At 37.4% G+C, this 14164-nt stretch overlaps 1 protein-coding gene across 2 annotated transcripts in view; it reads left to right on the top strand.

Annotated features, from left to right (window-relative positions):
- FAM13A (family with sequence similarity 13 member A) overlaps positions 1-14164 on the top strand; it is a 311993-nt gene that overhangs the window by 216151 nt on the left and 81678 nt on the right. The window contains exon 9 of one of the 2 annotated variants that reach the window (XM_021710474.1): positions 7004-7045. The exons of the other annotated variant lie outside the window; for it this stretch is intronic. Within the exon in view, the coding sequence (XP_021566149.1) occupies positions 7004-7045 (42 nt within the window). The remainder of the gene's footprint in view (positions 1-7003; positions 7046-14164) is intronic. 2 annotated transcript variants of the gene reach the window in all.

The raw sequence follows: 14164 nt of genomic DNA, 5'->3' as shown, positions 1-14164 counted from the left end.
TGAGACTCTCCAACTCAAAAAAAAAAGAAGGTGGAAGAGCAAGGGGTGGGGGTGGGGAAGCTGAACTCATCCTTCTATCAGAAACTCATTCCTGTGATAACTAACCCACTCCCATGATAACAGCATTAATCCGTTCTTGAGAGCCAGAACCCTCATGGCCTAATTACATCATAGAGGTCCCACTTCTCAACACAGTTTCATTGGGGATTTAGTTTCCAATACATGAACTTTGGGCAACACATTTAAACTATAGTAAGGATAAACTTTTCTGAGGAAAACAATTGGTTTGTTAACACAATGTAGATATTGTAACAAGAGTAAGAATCTGTTCTGTGACTTCTAAACACCTTAGCCCAGGATCCCCTGAGAAATACAGTGACAATCAATCAGCAGGCACTCAGCGTTTGATTTCTCATCTTCTAAGAAATGGAAGATAAAGGAACTCTTCTCTTCACTCTCACATAAGAACTCTGTTCCTCTTCCCCCCACATGTACACTTCTTTACTCACATCTAATTTCTTAGACATTGCAAGCTGTTAACCAGAAGGGCACCCAGAGCTGCAGCTGGCTAGGTGGGTAGGATTGAAATAGAATGAGATGATACTTAGTTTCCTGGAGGTATAATAGTTCTTTGATTCTAGAAGACAAAATAGGTGATAAAGAACACCACAGTCATAAAGTAAGGAGGAGCCCACACATGTCATGTCCCCTGCAAAAGGACCTCCTGCACTGTCTCCAAGTCTTGTTCTTGACACTGACCTGTGGTGTAACCAGGGAAAGAGTATTTAAAAGAGATTTGGAAATATTCTTTCAGCTCCCTGTGGCCTTCCAGAATACAGCATCATGTCCACTGCTGGGCATATCTGAACCTGTTTTCTCTGCTCTGATTTGCCATCTAGACTAAACAGAGCTGATTCTGGCAGTGGGGCAGAGAAGGAAAGAGTGTTTTCTCTCTGTCCTGTGAGAACATAGATCTTAATTCAACAACATTTACTCAGCATGTATCATATAGCAAGCAAGGGAGATGTGTATTTAGCATAGTGTTATGGAACAGTATTTTCAACTGTGAGTCATGACTTGTTAGTGGTCATAAAGCCAACTTAGCAGGTTGTACCAGTATTAATAACAAAATAGAAAATATCCAGGCAAATTAAGACTAATTTTGTGAAATTTGTGTCCTTTTTACTCCAATCTCCACATGGCATTCTCGCAATTTTTTATTCCAATAAGATATGTTTCTATCTTTTTGGAATAAAAAAATTCTAAATCTTTAGAAGTCTTTTTGTTTTCCTCTCAAAGTGATACCTCTTAGTGTTAGCTAAAAATATATGTGCTCAGCTATGCTTCAGCTCTTTGCATTTATCTTTTGTTCAGGAAAATCCATTTGCTTTTGAACTGCAATAATTTGTTTTTACTTCTACTATCTGGGTGTTGTATTCCTAGTTACAAAGTGCAAATAATAAAACTATAAACAAAGCTGCTTAAGGATACAAGAAAGAATAATAAAATATCCCCCCAAAATTCCAGCTGCAAACATTTAGCTCTGAGCTGATCTGAAAACTCTTGCATTGTTTTTCAAAAAGAACCAGGGTTTTCTTTTTAAATATTCTTGAATGGGGCCAGACTGAAAATTTAAGTAGCAGGACATCTGCTGCCACATCGCTCCCCACTTGGCGCAGGGCATGGTTAATGCCTGATACTGTGGATAAATGGAAGATACAGTGAGTCTCCTACATACGAACCTTCAAGTTGAGAACTTTCAAAGACATGAATGTGCACTCCTGAATGTCCCCATCATGTAAGTTAGTTCACGTGTCTGGCATACATTGTCACATGTGTGCATCCTCTACAAGTGGTTATGCTTTTGTGTACTTTACTGTACAGTACTGTATACTTGGTTTTTCTATATATTATTTATGTGAAAAGTATTATAACTCTATTGCAGCACAGTACTAGATAGCCAGTTGTCTTAGTTGGGTACCTAGGCTAACATTGTTGGACTTGAGAACAAATTGGACTAAAAAATGCACTCCCGGACAGAACCCATTCGTATGCAGGGGACTTACTGTACTCATGTAAGTGTGGCACTTTATGTTTTGAGGGGAAAGAAGGAAAAGAAAATGCGCTGACTTCACTTACCAACCTCCTAGAAAATTCGTCTAAGAGAATTCTTCCCCTCAGCACAGCCTGTAGCACATGCAGAAAAAGCCTGAGTTCCTGAAAAAATGTTTACTTTATACTTTCCACTTGTCCCTCACTTCCTCTCTCTCTCTCTTGCTCTTTGTTTCTTTGTAAGCCCCATGGATGATCGTCCTCTTTTCATCAATGAATGGGACCTAATCCTTAGCATTTATTTATTTATTCTGTGCTTTCCAGTACTCAAGGAACACTTGCAAACTACTTCTTCTATCTCAAAAATCACTTGAAAATATATTTAAAGTGCATAGCTAAATATGCAAATTATGTTAATCTTTTGGTAGCCAGCCACATTAACCAATTAGAAAGTTGAATTAATTGGACAGTTAAAAAGGGAATTACATGGAATGGTAGTTTGATCTAGTAATTTGAAGGTCCATTCTGAGTACCTCACTCTGGGAATTCTTCCAATGGTATTTGGTTTTTCTTAGACGTAAGACACTGTGCTTTGCATGATTTCATTTAGCTTGCTGCATAATTAAATTAGTAAGCATTGCATCCTGTGTCCTCAGTTTAGAAGTTAGTGCAGCTCATGAAGAGATTGTAAGTTCGAGTGTCATTTATGTATACGCATTTGCCAGTGTTAAGTCATGTAAAAAAAAAATATGTTAGATGGGACACCACTGAAACCCTAATATCTAAGTTCTTGGTATACTCAGTTGTAGATTGTTAGGTTTGGGCTATAATTTGAATCTGTTCGATAAATGTCCTTCAGTAGGCGGTTGTTTTGAGAATATAGTGCCATGTATCTGAGAACAGTAAGCACCTGATTGTGTGACATAAATGAGGTGATTGCCCAAATCTCTCAATGTATGTTTGAATTTTTTTTTAAAAAAGTGAACTAATTGGCTGCCATTATTCAGAGTTAGCAAATAGGAAATAATTAAAACATGGGGTTGACACTGGTAACCAAGGAGGAAATCAAATGAATTCCAAGTTGTTACAGTTTGTCACTGGCTTAATTTCATGACACACACTTCCTTCTTCATTCACAGTACATGTGCTTATTTTAAAAAATTAAAAGTGGATCAGAGTTAACTCACAAATTCATATTTAGGAAAAGCTTATGACAAATTATGCTTAGTTTAGAATTTATGCAAAATCATTTAATATCATTGGACAGAACTGAGATTGACACAAAATAAAAAACAAGTATAAAAATAACTTCTGTAGAAAGTTGTTTTTGGAACCTGTAATAATAGTACAATATCTATTTTGCATAACTATGTAAAAACTAATTTCTTTCAAATGCTTGCATTCTGGTCTATACCTTTTGTGGAAAAGTTTATCTTCTCATTTTATTTGGAAAAATTGTCCTTGGCCATTTTTCCTTAAAATTGACTTCAAAATCAATCCATTAAGTTGGTTTTTAGAAATTAATTGGTTTAATCTATTTGAAGTCAGTGCTTTAGTTGTTTCACAGTTTTTGCCTTTGTCAGGATTATATTACTAAACCCCAGGCAAGACCACCTTTATGAAAGGAAAAGGAGAAATATGCTTTTAAAATGAAAATTGATTTACTTATCCTTTTTTTTTTTTGCAAAGTATATTGTTCTTCTTGGGTAGCATGCATGGATTGCCATCCTGTTGACTGCTAATTATTGACTAAATGAAATGCTGAGTCTTTTCATTTTATTGAAATTAAAGTGCTTAGGACGCCTAAAACTGGTCAGAATTCAAGGACATAGCCAAATTAAGAACTTCTAATTTTTACTTTCTTTCTTTCCTTTTTTTTTTTTTTTTGAGTTGGAATCTCACTCCATCACCCAGGCTGGAGTGCAGTGGCATGCTCCCGGCCACCGCAGCCTCGACCTGCTGGGCTCTGGCAATCCTTCCGCCTCAGCCTTCCAAGTAGCTGGAACTACAGGCGTGTGCTATCACACCCAGCTAATTTTTTGATTTATTGTAGAGACAGGTCTCGCCAAGTTGCCCAGGCGGGTCTCGAGCCCGCGGGCTCAGACAATCCACTCACTTCAGCCTCCCAAAGCACAGGGTTACAGGCTGAGCCACTGAGCCCGGCTTCATTTTTACTTTCATTGACAAATTTACTTTGTGCAAATGCAGCCTGAAAAATATTTGCTTATGATTAAAACCTTGTGTTTCTATCAAGAGACATTCTTGACATAGCACCAGTACATTTTAATGAATTAATCATCTTATAGTGCTGTCAGGCATAATGCATTATGAATAGACTTTGACTAAGGTGATGAGAGTTACTATAATCAGAAGCATGACAAGCAGCTTTGTTGTGGCTGCTGGAATTTTCTTTGCTAACCTAGTCATGTCGCTATACGCAGAGAGGTTAACATCGAAGAGAAAATGGTAAAAATGGGCTAACATATAATGATTTACACATCACTAGTTGTGTCATCTGAATGGGTTAGGTGGCCACTCTAAGATTGCTTTCCTCACCTGAGTAAAAGAGGGCATGAGGAACAAGGACCAAGGAGGGTTCTGTGAGGATCTAAATGAGATCATTAACATAGGACTCGTGGTAGTACCTGGCTCTCAGTCATAATTAACAGTAAATGTGTGAGGGAGGGACAGTATTAAAGGAAGAAAGTATTGTTTTTGATTGCCTGTGTTTGCACACAAAAATTAGCTAGAGCACATGAACAGCTGGGTTCAGAGTCCCGCACCACTTGCATCATTCTCTCTAAGTATTTGAGGAAACCAAGTGTGTTGATAATTGAATGTATGTCGAGGTATGTCATAGTATGCATTCTAATTTTCATTCTAATTTGCTGCATGTTAGAGTTAATGATCTCTTCTGGGCTAAGAAAGTATTTAGTATGTCACCCATTTAACAACATATGGAGGTTCTTCCTATAATAAAGTTATTATAGGTTTTTTTAGTGGCAGCTTTTTGGGCATAGTGTGGGCCTATAAATAGTTCTTTTTGACACTGATTCCTTGATTAGGAAACAAACCCAATTCCAACATTTTCATAATTTATTTTGTTAAGTGTTTTCTAGGAATATTTGGAAGCCCTGTGTGCAAGCTACTTCTGTCAGGTTCACTGAACGTAGTTACCTCCTATAATAGCAGGACTCCAGGTGGTTTCTTCCTGAGACACCTGGATGCCAGGTGTTGCCACCTCTGACTCTTCAACTCAGCAGCCTGAGTCTTCAGGCTCTGTCTGCAGCCCATCCACATTGGAGTCTGTAAGAAAGCTGACCTATCCCTTCATGTGAGAAGAATTAGCACAATTACAAACATTAACATCTTTGGCAACATAGGCATTAGAACAGCTGAGCAATGTTGAAATTGGAAATCTAGATCATGAGAGAATGAAAAATATTATGTTGTATTTTCTGTGCCATATTCCATCTGGAATGTTAAGATCTTTTCATTTTCCAGGACCGGTTTTTGTTTTCTTGTATGTGTATGTTTTATGCTGTAACTCAAAAATAAGATTTTGTTGACTGCCAGTTTACTATTACCAGTTGAAACAAACTTTTCTCTTTTCATCAATGATGTTTAAGAAAATAAAAAATAAGCAAAGAGAGAGAGAAACATTGGAGTTAGCTAGTTGATTTCTCAGATGCTGTAAGGTAGTGTACATTCCATGTAGTGAACAAGAGTAACCATAAGGGTACAAAAAGAAAATATTAGAGTTTCTTTTAAATTTTATTTAATAATGTATCTTTTGACCTTTATCTGTTTAATGATGCACATAATTAACATAGCTATATATTTAATCAGTCATATATTTGAAGAGAGTGACCACTGAAAAGCAAATTTTGTAAGAGTGCATAATTTTAAAAGTTCAAAGACCACTCCATTGGACACTAAAGGGAAGAGACTCTATTCTTTGAGACTATTATTAGGGGAAAAAGTCTTGAAAGAAAAAAAATTTATTATAGTATATATTTTGCATTTTTAAAATTAAATTTCTTCATATTAAAGCTTCATATTCTTTTATGTTGTTTGAGGTAGTTAACTTTTTGTGACTTTATTTCATATTATCCACACTAGTTAATACTTAGTAGAGTAACTACAGAAGAACAGAGAGTGCGTGAGTGTTGTGCTGTTTGCTGATGTGCTCTTCGTTGCTAGGAAATCTTTTTTTTTTTTTTTTGAGTATGCGTCTCACTCTGTCACCCAGGCTGGAGTGCAGTGGCATGCTCACGGCCACTGCAGCCTCAACCTGCTGGACTCGGGTGATCTTTCTGCCTCAGCCTTCCAAATAGCTGGTACTACAAGCACTCACTACCATGCCCAGCTAATTTTTTAAAAAAATTTATTGTAGAGACAAGGTCTCACCAAGTTGCTTAGGCTGTTCTCGAAACCCTGGACTCAGACAATCCTCTGCCCTCTGCCTCCCACAGTGCTGGGATTACAGGTGTGAGCCACCCTGCCTAGACTTTTTTTTTTCTTTTGAGGTGACTTGCACTTACCAGGAATATTTTGTTAACTGTTTCTTATTTTCATCATGTTAACGACTGCAGTTAACTTTGTTGTGATAAATGAGGATGTAATCATTTTAAGTGTTTGTGTGTAATATATGAATTCTTGAACTGGGGTTGTAAATCAGGTGGTAAAAAGCTTCCTCTTGAAAGTGTGATGTGAATTATTTTGGCCTCAGGCTAATCTTGAAAGAAACCTCACTTGATGGTCTCTGTTGATGATGAAATAATTGACCTTGGCTACGTCCAAGGTAAGAGTGTGTTTTACTAACCCTTCTCCATCACGAGACTGGCTCTAAGATATCAAAAAAAATCTGTGATAGGTAGAACAGTTTTAGTAAAATTCACCTGTTCTATTCACAGAAATTATATTAATTCAAAATTTATTTTCCTTTTAGTTCACAAGAAGATGAAAGACCTATGTCACCTTTCTATTTGAGGTATTTGATTTTTGTTGGTCTACTACAGGGAATGGAGGAGGGTTAAGGCTTCTTTGGGTTTACTTGCCCATTTTAATGCTTTTTAATAGAACATTCTATACTGTGGCCAGATTAAGCTCTTTGGAGCACCTCCATCATATTATTCGTGCTGTATTGCCCCCTTCTTTTGTTTAAGAAATCTTTTTTAATTTTTAATATAGTTGGAGCAATTAAAATATTTAATTTTAAATTCAGAAATGTCAAAGTGGCTGTTTTAATTTTTAAAACTGTCTGTTAGGCAGTAACCTAATTTTACAATTTCTATACATATTCACAGGTGGGGGGGAGGGGCTAAGCACAGATCCACTCAAGAAAGAATCCTTGGATCCTGTTAGATCGCTTTATACACAGTCCTGGAGTAGGAAACTAAATATTCAGCAAATTCATGAAGTTCAGGATTATTTTCTAAAACTTATAAAGCCAGAATAACAACTATTAAAGTAGGTAAGTTAATAGCTTTCAAAGTAGATGCTAGACAAGATCACTTTTCTCCAATGACTGAAAGTTTGCTGCTGTGATGTGATTTGTCAGTGAACCATCTTCTGAGATAGAACCTAGAACCAAGTCTTCCTTATTGCATTTCTTTCCTTACTACCTACCCAGGTCAAATACTTAGAGAATATGTTTGAAAATTATATAACCATGTAAACTTAAAATGCTGACTTCTTAAAAATCTTTCCTCAATTTTGAAGTCTACCACTTTTTAAAAGAAATGTCAGGATATGTGATACTTGATTTGTTTATCTATTTGTCTTTGGATTGGATTTGTTATCCTAGTCCCACAGTTGAATTTAGACTACAATTCAACTACCAATAGTTCAGCAATGTGTCATAGGATCTCGGGCTTAGCCAAGTAACTGCTTTTCAATAGTGTTCTGCCATTTAGCAACTTGGAGCGTATTGCATAATCAGTTTGTGGCAAGAGAGGGAACATTTGAGGTTTCAGTTTGAGACAACATGGTGGTCCGTTTTTTTCATCCTGGTTTCCTGCCAACCAAATTCAGCATACTCTGGTTCATAGGCTATCTCAACTATGCAATTACTGTGAACACAAGGATGTTGTTGCTGAGTACACAGTGACTCTGGTATTCATTATGTAAATATACACCATAATATATAACATGATTATTATGTATTAATGGAAATTAGGTTTTACACAGTGTGGGAGACTTTAACACTAGGTCATGCCTAGTGTTACTAGGTCTCTGAGTAACATCAGTCTTTGTTTTACAGTCTTGAATTTTATTATGTTTTGACTGCTGTTTTAAGAAGCAGATGGGGAAATGAGTTTATAAGACTTAAGTCTTCAAAGACAATAGTGTCTTATAATGTGAAATTTTTTGTAATTGCTTGGACTAGAATATTTGACTAATAATGTAGTCTTTAAAAAGAAATTCTGTACTTGCAGAATGAAAGTAAAAGAAAATAGAATATGAATTGCCTGAGCCCATGGGTTCGTGACCTGCCTGGGCAACTTGGCGAGACCTCATCTCCACAATAAATCAAAAAACTAGCCGGGCGTGGTAGCACGCGCCTGTAGTTCCAGCTATTTGGAAGGCTGAGGCAGAAGGATTGCCGGAGCCCAGCAGGTCGAGGCTGCGGTGGCCGGGAGCAGCCACTGCACTCCAGTCTGGGCGACGGAATGAAACTCCAACTCAAAAAAAAAAAAGAGAAAATAGAATAAAAAACAGTAATTAATATGTTTACTGAACTCTTGATGGAAGCTATTTGACCTTTTCAATGTTGAGTCATAAAAAGTGAAATATAAAATTAGGGAATAAAAGAATGAATATGATACTAACCCACATTTACAGAAAAAAAAGAAAAAATTACCAGCAAGCATTCTTTTATATGATGAAAATTTAAACTAAGCAGAGTTATTTCACAGGTGCAAAAAATAGTAATTACTTAGCCTGACATTAAAAATTGAAAAGTAGTTTTCTTCTGAATGGCATTATTAGAAATTATGTAAGCATTAAGTTAGTACAAGTTAATTTAACTTTTTTATTATTCGCTGGAAATGAAGCAGGGAGAATCTACTGGTAAAACATGAACTTTTTTTTTTCAATTATTTGCATGACTGGTTTGAGATAGACTTTTCTTGGTTCATTCTAGCACATAATATTTAAGTAGAAGAAATAAAACACTGTTGTTAATTATAATGAAGTTCTCTGTGATTTTTTTAGACTAAAAACATGATATGCCCATTGATAATTTATAAATGAGGACACATTTTTTGCACTATTTCTAGTAATAGCAAATGCATGCTTAATGTTTTCAATGTACTTAAATACATCTCAGTGGCTTTCTTATCCATTCCTTTCCCCTGCTCCACCTTGTTACTTAGGATTATTTTGCTGCAATACTCAAAAAAGAACTGTGGTAAGGCTCATGAATTTCATAATGACTTATTAACGTGACGAAAAATACATTGGCTCTTTTAAATCCAAAATAATATTAAGCGCATCTTTGAAACGCAAAAAGTGATTGGTAGCTTCCAAATGCTATCTGCTCTGACTAGGAACACTGAATACTGAATGTTGTGTATTTTATTTTGATAGTGTTGATTGGTCAGATTTTTCTCAGAGAGGAAAGGCCCAGTCTAGAAAGGAGACACATCTGCTGAGCTGGATACTCACTGGATGTAGATACAGCTACAAGTTGCCAGGAAGGGAATGGGGATGGGAAAGTTGGTTAGTAGTGGGGTTGGTTAGTTAGTTAGTTAGTTAGTTAGTTAGTTAGTTAGTTAGTGGTGGTTAGTTCTGAAAGGACCAGCATGAGATGGAACAGCAAAACTCAGTGGCTGCAAGTGGGCAGTCTTCAGAGAAAGCTGATCAGAAAAGACAGAAGATAAGAGCACAGCAGGCCTTCAGTCTCAAAGGAAGGAGAGTAGAGGTTCCAGAAGGCACTCAGGTTTAGGAGATCACCCAGGCTCCAGCTATCAGAGTGGAAATAAGGTAGATTATTTATAACAAGACATAGTCTGCTTCTGGGATGGAGGAGAGAGGGAAGTATGAAGAGGCTGCATTGCCCATTAGTGGAGGTCCCAGGCCCTTGCTGTGTCTAGGGGAAGGGGGTGTGATGCAGGAACAGGGAATCCGAGAGTCTCCATCATGACCTTGTTCTACTTATTACTTACAGAATTTCAGTTTCTGTAATTTTTTTAAGAGTTGGAGTCTCACTCTTTTGCCCAAGCTGTAGTGCAGTGGCATGATCATGGCTCACCACAACCTTGAATTTCTGGGCTCAGGTGATCCTTCCACTTCAGCCTCCCAAGTAGCTGGAATTACAGTGTGTGCCACCACACCCAGCTAATTTTTTTATTTATCTTAGAGACAAGTCTCTCTATGTTGCCTAGGCTGGTCTCAAAGCCCTGGGCCCAAGCAATTCTCCCGCCTCAGCCTCCCAAAGTGCTGGGATTACAGGCATGAGCCACCGTGCCTGACATTTTCTGTAATCTGATGTTCTCTTTTAACAGGGGTGGCTCACCCCCATGTTAGTCTACTATATATTTCAATTACCTTCAGTCCTTCTGTGGCTAAGGCTGTTATGAATAGATATACATTCATGTGTATTTTATTTTAAATCAAATATCTTCTGTAATAACAACTCTGCCTTCTCCAATTTCAGTACCTCTCCAGCCTAACCTAACTCACTACAGAGCCATTTGTCCATATTTGCAAAGGAGGGAAATGGTAGCTACAAAGTTACACCTGCCACCATTGCATGTAGCCAGTCTTTGCAGTTACAATAGCTGAAACAGTAGGTGGCATTGTTCCCCAGATGCTTACTCAGGATTGCCTGCACAGCTGAAAGGATTAGGGAGGTGAGAAGGAAAACCCTTAGTGAGATTGCAGCAAAATAAACACGAACCTACAAACGTAAGGTGAAGAGCTTTCTTGACAAGGGTGCCCAGACCTCTCATATTCTAGGTCTCTCATGTTCTAGGCTGGAATCCCAAAAAAAGAAGCCTCTCCCTCGGTTGTTCAGCATCTTGCTGTCGGTGCTCTTCTGGGCCGTATGCAGCCTGTTACTGTCCATTCTCTTGCCTGGCATCCAGTCAGATCTGTTTAGAATCTGTTGCTAGTTCTCCTTCTATCTGAGTCTTCAGTGTACGCGAGTTCAAGTTTTGATTTCTGTGGTTGGTTTCTACCGGGTCCCACCCCGGCTACACAACCGCCATGCTCTCCTATGACCGGAGTCAGACCTCATCCTCAACCCATTCCATCAGACTTCTACCCTGTTTGTTTGTTTGTGACCGTGTCTCACTATGTTACCCAGCCGTATCCGGTCCAAACTTCTACCCTTGAATTCCTTCTTTACAAATTACTGGATTATACATCTAGCTTGTGCCCCTTTATCAGAAGTCTAAATATGTGCTTCGGGGCTACATACATGTCATCAATTTTGTTCTGTGGGCTCTCAGCAGTTCCCCCAGCTTCTGAATGTTTGTTGCTTGCCTAGCCTGCCTTCGAGTCAGTGCACTGATCTTCCTCTCCTTTTCTTTTCTCATTTAGTGCTCCCTCAAAATCCTGGAACTGACCATGTTTTAATATTCAGAGAGCAAAAGTTTGAATATTCACAGTACAAATTGAAGCTAAATTACTAATGTAGGAGGTTTGGAAATGCTTAGAATCAGCTGTAGTGTTTCCTCTGTTTTCTAATTTTCTTGAAGAAACATCAAATATATTTTTTCTAAGTCAGCAGTTTGGCAAACAAACGCATTCTGTAGGATTTGGTTAATTTTTTTTTTAATCACTGGAGCCTAGGGACCCTCAATTTTATGAACATCTCTTAACTTAAATTTATGTTGAAGAAAAAAATTAGCTTTGAATAAATTCAAATAAAATATTACCTGATATTATATGGGATCTGGAAATTATACCATACCACTCACTGCTATTCTGATATGTAGGAATTTCCTTCTAAAGCATTTTTAGATAATTTTAGAAGGGGAAATATTTTTCAAAAAGTTTATGCTAGAATTTGCATGTTTGTGATTTTTTTGTTATACTTCATTAACTTTTTTTTTTTTTTCTTTGAGAGATAGGAGTCTTGCTCTGTTACCCTAGACTAGAGTACAGAGATGCAATCATAGCTCACTGCAACCTTGACCTCCTGGGGCTACAAGCCACCTTCACACTTTAGCCTCCCAAGTGGCTGGAACTGCAGTCTGGAGCTGCCACACCTGGCTAATTTGTTTATTTTTATTTTTTATTTTTAGGTATGGTTTTTTGCTATGTTGCCCAACAGGTCTCAAACTCATGGCCCCAAGCAATCCTCCCGTCTCCACTTCGGAATAGCAGGGATTACAGGTGCAAGCCACTGCACCTGGCCAGCTTTAATTTTTAATAGTTTATTTTTCTCCTTAAGAAACATACCATGTGTTTTCTAAATTAATCACTTTGAAGTAAACATCTTTCATTATCAGATGGGAGAGTTTGGAGAAATGTAGCATACCAGACACTGTATTTGTTTATAAGCCTGTTTCAGACGACTGACTAGTAGGTGGAACAAGCAAGCAAGTTGTTTGTTTAAGTATCTACTTGATTTTGTGTCAAGATGATAAAGTCAGCTGGTATCTGGGTAACTTCGGATACAAATAACTATTTCTTAAAAATATTCATTTTTCCCTGTCCTTTTTGACTGGAATAGTGTTTGGAAGCTGAGAGAGCACATCGCTTCTGTCTGTGGAGCTCTGTCGTTTTTGTTTTTGTGATAAAATATAAAATTCATCATTTTAACAATTTTTCAAAATTTTATTTTATTTTATTTTATTTATTTATTTTTTTTAGAAATGAGATTTTGCCATATTCCCCAGGCTGGTCTCTAACTCCTGGGCTCAAGCATTCTTCCCACCTCAGCCCCCCAAACTGCTGGGAATACAAGCATGAGGCCACCATGCCCAGTCTCAATTTTTAATTATTTTTAAAAATTGTAGTAACATACACATAGAAAATTTACCATCTGAACCAGTTTTAAGTATACTGTGCAGTGGCATTAAGTCCATTCTCACTGTTGTGCAACCATCATCACCCTCCATCTCCAGAACTCTTTTTGTCCTGCAAAACTGAACCTCTACATCCATTAAACCTTAACTCATCACTTTTTCCTTCCCCAGCTCCTGGCAGTCACCATTCTCCTGTCTTTATGAATTCAACTGCTCTAGGTACCTAATGCAAGTGGAACCGTACAAGATCTCTCCTTTTGTGACCAGCATATTTCATTTAGCGTAATATCCCCAAGGGCCATCTATGTTGTAGCATGTTTCAGAAATTTCTTCCTTTGTAAGGCTGAATAACATTTTATTCTACACATATACTGTGTTTTGTTTATTATTCTTCTGTCAACAGCACTTGGGTGCTGCCATCTTTTGGCTATTGTGAAAATGTTGAACATGGGTCACAGATACCGATCTGAGTCCCTGCTTTCAATTCTATTGGTTATATACCCAGAAATGGAATTGCTGTCTTGTACGGTAATTGTGTTTAATTTTGGGGGGAATTACCATAAGTTTTCCCTAGTTGCTGCACCATTTTACATTTCCACCATAATGAATAAGAGTTTCAGTTTGTCTACATCCTTGCTAAAACTTAGTATTTTCTGTCTTTTGATAATACCCATCATTATGGGTATGAAGTTATGTGGATTTCTTTAAAGATGTCTGGAGCTCACTGGCCAGAATTCCAAGTCTCAGGTGAGGCTGGGTGTTTATATTTTCAAAAAGTGTTATGGGAGATTTTTATGTACAGCTCGCGCTGAAACCACTGATACAGACCAACAGTATAACTAAAAACATGGCTCTAAATAGTTTGTTATACAATTTTAATAGAGTTTTTGATATCTGAGAATGATGACTAGTATATCTTTTGCTTAGTAAGGTCAGTATAGGTTCTGGGCTTAAAACTATCAATGTTGATAAAAATATTAAGAATAGTTTAGGCTACACTGAGAAAAATAAAGTACATACATTTTCTTTTCTTTTCTTTTCTTTTTTTTATTTTTTATTTTTTTTGAGTTGGAGTCTCACTCTGTCGCCCAGACTGGAGTGCTGTGGCCGCTCCCGGCCACCGCAGCCTC

The sequence above is a fragment of the Carlito syrichta genome, unplaced genomic scaffold, assembly GCF_000164805.1.
Source record: "Carlito syrichta isolate Samal-C Ts95f unplaced genomic scaffold, Tarsius_syrichta-2.0.1 Scaffold289150, whole genome shotgun sequence".
Taxonomy (NCBI): domain Eukaryota; kingdom Metazoa; phylum Chordata; class Mammalia; order Primates; family Tarsiidae; genus Carlito; species Carlito syrichta.
This window is presented reverse-complemented; position numbering and strand designations above follow the sequence as displayed.